The 6944-nt window shown below is 42.4% G+C and overlaps 1 protein-coding gene across 4 annotated transcripts in view; it reads right to left on the bottom strand.

The window, feature by feature from the left end:
• Nucleotides 1-1299: 1299 nt before the first annotated feature.
• Nucleotides 1300-6944, bottom strand: part of GUCY1A1 (guanylate cyclase 1 soluble subunit alpha 1) — a 59206-nt gene continuing 53561 nt past the window's right edge. For 2 of the 4 annotated variants that reach the window (XM_028491548.2, XM_028491546.2), the window contains exon 9: nt 6402-6791. In XM_028491548.2, the coding sequence (XP_028347349.1) occupies nt 6521-6791 (271 nt within the window). In that variant the 3' untranslated portion in view covers nt 6402-6520. Of the gene's footprint in view, nt 3572-6398; nt 6792-6944 lie in introns of those variants that run through there. The other 2 variants (XM_007113323.4, XM_028491547.2) reach the window with 2 other exon arrangements.

Genomic DNA, 6944 nt, shown 5'->3' with positions numbered 1-6944 from the left:
AGCCTTTAAAGGGAGCCACGCTTCTCCTGCAGCCTCGAAGCAAACAGGCAAAGAGCAAAAGGAAACTGAAGGCAACCAGGACGGCCAAGGGCTAATCCCTTCCAGAAGTTCTCGCCTCTCAGTGGGAGGGATTCTTCCCCTTCTCACAAGAGAACACAGATTTCCCGGGATTTGAGGAAGAATTCCAGCAGAGAATGTAGGTCACAACGCCGTACACTCTGGTTTACATTTACCTCTTGGTGTTCTCTGCTGAGTAAAGCAAGCTGTCCCTGCTTTTAGCCTCTGTTTGGACAAGCGGATGGCACTTTCCTGTCGTCTCTGCAGCAGCCTGAGGTTTGGTTTTGCAGGACGCGTTACGGCCTCCTTTACAGGCTTTGCAACCCCTCTGGCCCCAGCCCCTCCGGACCGCCCTCCCCCCGCCCGTGTGTCACGTGTGTCACACCGCATCCTTCACCCTGCAAAGCGGCCTTCGCTTAACTTGTTCCCACGCAGCCGGCTCCGGGGGAGACGCACCCAAGCCCACCAGCAGGCCGACAGCTCTTTCTGTTGTGTGGTTCGGGGAAGGGCCGTGTCCCGGAGAGTCCCTTCCACTGAGGAATAACGACGCATCCAGCTGAAGCCCGCCGTGTACAGCCGCAAGGATCCACCGGCTCACGCCCCCCCGGGACGTCGGCGGGGACGTGGGCGCGGCTTTCCCGCCCGGGCGGCCTTAGGCGTCGCTGGGGCTTTGCGGGAAGCGCTGGCGGGCTGAGGGCGAGTCTGCCCGCGCTCACTCCGTCCCTTGCCGCCCCCCGGCCCCGGCCAAGCAGCCCGCTCTGTGCCTCACCGCAGCTGCCCGAAGAGCAGCTCCGGGCGGTCTCGGGAGGAACAGGTGTCTTGGGACCCATATTATATTTTAGGACAGTTCGCTTGGCAGTCACATTCAGAACCCTTGGCTCCCAAGCCCGGCAGAGACCCTCTGTGTCCATCCTTTGCTGCACCCCCAACGCCACGCCAGCCTCAAGCCCCGTCCGGGTCCCTCGCCTTCCTGTGAACATACCCTCGGGCTCCGTCCCTGCCTACCCCCAGAGGTCTGGCCATGAGTACGTCTCCCTCACCTCCACCCTCCAAAGTGGATCAGACAGAGATGGAAAAGGGAATCCTTAAAGTTTGTAGCATCCAAGTTGCAGATTTTGAGTGCATTCCGTCATGGAAATGTTGTATGTCCGTCTTGCTCAAGGGCTCTGAGGTATCCCATAGTTAACGAGCCTTTGCAGGCTGGCCTGGGGAACCTATCACAGATGACTTAATGTTTTCGAGAAAATACATTTTTGGTAACTTTTTATTTGGATAAAATATCAAACTTATGGAAAGGTTGAAGGAATAGTACAAGGAATTCCCATGGAGCTTTTATTCAGATTGTTCACATTCTCCTCCACTGGTTCTATGTGTGTGTGTGTGTGTGTGTTTACACACATACACAGAAAAAATTTTTTGAATTCTAATTAATTTACAACTTTTGGAACATAAATTATTAGCAAATTTGGGTCTGCTTAAATAGGTGATAAATAAGACACATTATTTTATGCTTTTTAATTTCCCTTAATTCCTAATATTTTCCGTGTAATAAGGGCTCATTTCCAGAAAGAAAAATGTATTTAAGTCTTTACTTTCCTTTTAAATACTTTTACTAACTTCATATAATTGTGAGACTATATTTTCCCAAGGCCTGTGATACTCTCCAATAATAGGATTGTTATTTAATGAGCCCTATTCAGTACCTCGAGACACTGGAGCATCATTGAGTAAATAATAATTATTGTGATATGTATAGTAATACGCCAGGATGCTAGAGGCCAGCCAGTAATGGCCTTTATTCCCGAGGTCACCGTGCACTGGCCTGAGGACTAGTGGAGATAAAGTTAAAAACTCCAGCTGACGTACTCCTTGGATCCCCAAATAAGAGTTCAGTGTATCTATAGCTCTGCTAATACTGATTTAAACACTGTAATGTTCATCTTTCCCTTGCTGTGAAGTTGCGTTCTTTTTAAAATCAGATCCTTATCTCCAACCAAACTCTGCATGTTACTTAGTTCACCAGAGATCTTAGACTAACATTATTAAAAGTTCACGTTCCAGAAAAATGTTTTGAAATTTCTACAATGAAATCACAGCATAATTTTCTTCATCAATATTAACACCCTCTTTAAAAATATCATTGAATTAATTTCGCTAGAATAAAAAACTCACAGATGTGTACTTAAGACAAAGAGTCCTGGTGGTTCTAAGGACATACATACACACCAAAGCGTTCAACACAAATACTTAAAAAATAAGCTATCAGCAAAAAGAACAAGTCTTATTTCCCACTTCTGAACTTAGATTTTCCTAATGGAACTTTATATACGGCTCAGCCTGGCAATGGAGGGTGTCTGCTGAAATAGATCCAAATTAGTGCCGTGTGTGTAAATGTTTTACTTCTGTATGTTATGATTCATTCCCTGAATGCTGCCTTTACTCCATGTTGCTTCTGGGTAAAGTAAATTAGAATAATATTATTGCATTTTAATGTAGGCCGTAACCCTCTTTTATCCTGAAGATTATGACACAAAAATTAATTAATAGAAATGAAATTGCTCTTATGAATTAAAATAGCCTTTCCCATATATAGACTTTTTAAAATGTCAAAAAAGGAAATATTTATTGTTACGACACATTATGTTGTGGAGAATACTTTTATAAAATCATCTTTGATATTTACAGAACTACTTTAGATTCATATTGCATCTAACCCATAATGGCTTATTTCCTCTAAAAAAAGAAAAAGAAAAAAGTGCAACAGAAGAAAGCCTCAATCTATTTCGTTATGTATGCTAACAGTTAAATGAGGAAATGTAACAAAATGCAGACTTGAAAGGTTCAAAGAGCTTAGGGTATCAAAGACCACGGTTTCTATTCAAAAAGCACTTTTAAGGCAACCAACACTATGAGAAGCGCTTTGATAACCAGGGAGTTTGGCCCGGGCATAAGGCAGGCGACGCCACCAGGCTGTACAGGTCACTACAATCACCCAATATCTGAACAAGGCGCTGAGTTCTGAATACAGGTTATAAGCTATTCTTATATATCAGAAATATTCCCCCAAAGTCGCTTTTTGAGGCTTCTTTCTTTCCTTCTTTCTTTCTCTCTCCTCTCTCTCTTTCTTTCTCACTGAAGAGTTGAATATTGAGGTGAATACATTTTTGTCATGTTAAGTGGAAGGAAAAGCAGATGGTGACTTAGCTCCCCAAATGTTATTACTGCTCCTGAGCTCGCTGCCAGTGTGCTCTCAGAAGGTCCACACGCTCCAAGGACTCCAGCCCAAAGACTAACAATTGGGTGTATATTGGGCTAATCTATTCCCGATGCTTTGCCTAAAAAATTGGCATTGGCTTCCTCAACATCTTTCTTCTGGAACCATGGCCTTGACGTTGCTCCTTGTTGATAAGCTTCCAGAAAATGACAGATTCCAGGAATGTCACTAGGAAAGTTTGGTGGGAGTTCCTCCCTTGATCGAGGTGTAAACACAAAACCAGGACAGTCTTTGAGTAATCTGGAAATATTGAAACGCAAATATTAATCATAAAACTTAAGACTGACGTAACTGTCTGGTCAAGAAAAGGTGACATAACTAAAGGAACGTTCCTGAGAATATTAATAAACCAGCCACCTTCAGTGTCACTGACAGGAAGAATCCTGCTGATGTTTATATAAGCACCTTCACAGAAGAACGGCAAGGAATCCATGCACAATAACAGAAAGCCCTACCAGATAACGTAGTTCACTCATATTAGGAAAAATAACTCTCAAAGAGTCTTGTAAAGGTATCATCTATAATCTATAGAACAGTGCAATTCACAGCACTGGGGAAAAAACCCCAAAACAATGCAAAAGTCTAATAATAGCAAAAAATACATGAAAATAATGTTACAAAACTGGAAGAGTTGAAAGAGATAAGACATTGTCTGTCAATTCATTCATTTTCTAAATATTACTGAGAAGTAAGCTTGGGCAAGAACTTGTGAAAAAAATTCTATATAAGATATATATCTATATATAAAACGTGAGAGTAACTTTGGGATCTCTCAATAGAATTTTCATGAATTCTAGGTTAGTAGGACTAAAGTGAGATTTGGTTGTACATATCAACACTCTACTTACTATCTGATATTTGCAATATATTTTCTTCTTAAATTCTTAAGAATTAAATTTCATCTTAAATTCAGATGTTCTACAGGCTTTTATTATTTGCTGCATTTGTCCATGATAATAAACTCATTTGAAACTCTAATCATCTTGATTAAGTTACTGGCTCCTCTTCCCACTTGCTTCCCTGGCTTTCTGTCAAATGCAAACTTAATAAGCATCTCTTGATCTATTATTCAGGCCGTGGATGGAAACAGGCTCGAAACCAGCTTCTGCAGAAAATCTCTCCTCACATCTCCCCTTCCACTCCCCAGTCTGCAATGAAAAGAGGGACGATGCCGCGCGAGCCTTCGGGACCCTGACGCCCCTGTGTGGGCTGAGGAACCCGCTGGGCAGAGATGCAGGGCTCGACGGTCACGGACCTCAAGTAGAGTTCTTATCAGTGCCCCAATAAATATGTAGTCTGCAAAATCATAACACTAATGAAATGATGTTTTAGTCATGGATTTGTAAATATTTTGAGTACCTATTATTTTTAAGGCATAGTATTTGGTAATATATAATGAAAAATTACAGAATTCCACACAATTGAAAGTATAAGCTTCAAAGTCTCGTAGATGTAGGTTTGAATAACAGCAAAGAGGTCAGATTTCTAGCCTTTCAAATGGGGATTAAAATAATACATGTCTCTTAAGACAGTTGTGAAGATTAAATAAATTGAACAAGATTAATTAAGCATCAATTAGATACCACATAACACCCGTCATATTGGTAACAATCAGTCTGATAATATCAGTCACTGGGAAATAGAAACCTTCAGACACCGTGGATTCTATTGGTATATATTACCAATACATACCAATAGATTGGTGAAACCAATCTGGACAGCTAACTGATGCTTAGTAAAGCCGAAACTGGGTATAGCCCACGATCTGGGAATACCATTCATAGGTATATTATCTAGACACATATGTATAAGAATATGTATCAAATCACGTTGTGTAATAATGAAAAACTGGCAATCCTCTAATTACCCATGGATAGAAGACAGACTGGCTTATTTATACTCTAGAATACATATTATGTCACATGCACATATGGGGACATGCTAGATTTATCTCGTACCAGCTTGTGAGAAACGGCTGTTAAACACTCTGGAATTCTGCAAGCCAGTTAAACCATCGGTAGCCTGAAACCTGCCACGGTGATAGTATTTACACCTTAAAAACTGGTAAATGCTAGAAGTCAGGGAGTATCCACTTCACTCCACAGGCTGGTTTACCAGCACACCACTGCATTAGGAACACTGTAAATAAATGAACTAGATTTTTATGAACTGGGTTTATATTTCATCAAGAAAAAAATCTCAAAAACATAGTATTGAGTGGATTCAAGGCAAGTTGCAAAAGGGTATGGGTGGAATCTATTTTTCTCTGGTTTTATTCTTCTATCTGGAGCATTCAGAAGTGGCTTTAAAGCAAATCATTTGAATGTATGAAGAGCCTTGCTCCAGATCACACATCTGGTAAGCCCTGTGCTGTAGGACATGTCTTCTGCCTACAAATCCCATGCTTTTTAAAGAGACTTACAGATTTTTTGTTCATTAAATCATCTTTTTAAAAAGATCCAAATTTGTAAGAAAAACAGTTTGGAAAAATAAAACCATTTAGAAGAAAGCTTGGGTAAGATCCAAGAATAGTAGCTACAGTCCCAGGGCAGACGGTCACATGTGGAGGGAGGTTTCCATTATCCCTCCTGACCGGACACGGTTTCCTGCAAGTGGCTGCATCAACTCTCCTAATTCGGTCATCGTCCCATAATCCCTTATTCTCCTCGTTCCCTGGTGGAATTCAAGTCCTGCTTCTGTGTCACTACAGGAGTTCCTGGTCAACTTTCCCGCCCGCACGGGGCACCTGCCAGTGTTGTCTTTAATGATCCTGCATCACTGCACGCAACCCTCCATTTAATCCACTGACCCCAAACTCAAACGATATTGAACTTAGTGTCTGTGCGTTCTCTGCACTTCAGTAAAAACAAACAAAAATGCGGGATATTGTCCCCTAGAAGAAAACTCCTCATGACATTTAAAAGAAAGGAATGTCTGGTTGCCATTACATTCTAAATTACTGATCAGAATTTGGAAGTGGAAGTTTGAAGGAAATGGATTTTTTTGGTTGTGGCTATGCAGTCTGTGTCCTAACGTTACATGTGCCTCATAAATATATCAAGGAAGTTAACGCTTCCTAATATCATTTTATTGGGAAATGCCATCCCTGAATTCAATGTACTATCAATAAAGAAATAATTACCTTTCATATTTGTATAACTTTTCATAGAATCTCCGCTTGTCCTGAACTTAAGAAACACAGGGTGAGCTGAGATGAGCACCTGAGGGTGTGTCCAGGGCGGGTGAGGAATGTGTCTGTGAAGACGCGGCCTCTGACTTAAGGTCTGATCGTGAGAAGGAGGAAGGCAGGGGATGACCCGGGAGAGAAAGGCAAAGCAAGCATCCTCCATTCAGGAATCGGTTTGGCGGGTGTGATGCATAAAAACGAGGCCGGGGTGCCGGAGATCCGCGACATAAGGAGGGAGTGGAAGAAACCTTGGTGGTAGGGTCTGGCGGTACTCTGGTCAGAGGAAACACGTGAGCCCGGGGTTGCACGTTTAATTCTGTTCTGGCTTGTAAGGCGGGGGGACGGATCTGGCCTGCGCTTCACGAAGAGAACATGGGTACCACGTGGAGGGGAGCCTGGGGGGGAGGAGCGCTGTGTGCAGCGGCA

This window comes from Physeter macrocephalus, chromosome 7 (genome assembly GCF_002837175.3).
Source record: "Physeter macrocephalus isolate SW-GA chromosome 7, ASM283717v5, whole genome shotgun sequence".
Taxonomy (NCBI): Eukaryota; Metazoa; Chordata; class Mammalia; order Artiodactyla; family Physeteridae; genus Physeter; species Physeter macrocephalus.
The sequence above is the reverse complement of the archived record's forward strand: the minus strand, read 5'-3'. Positions and strand labels throughout refer to the sequence as shown.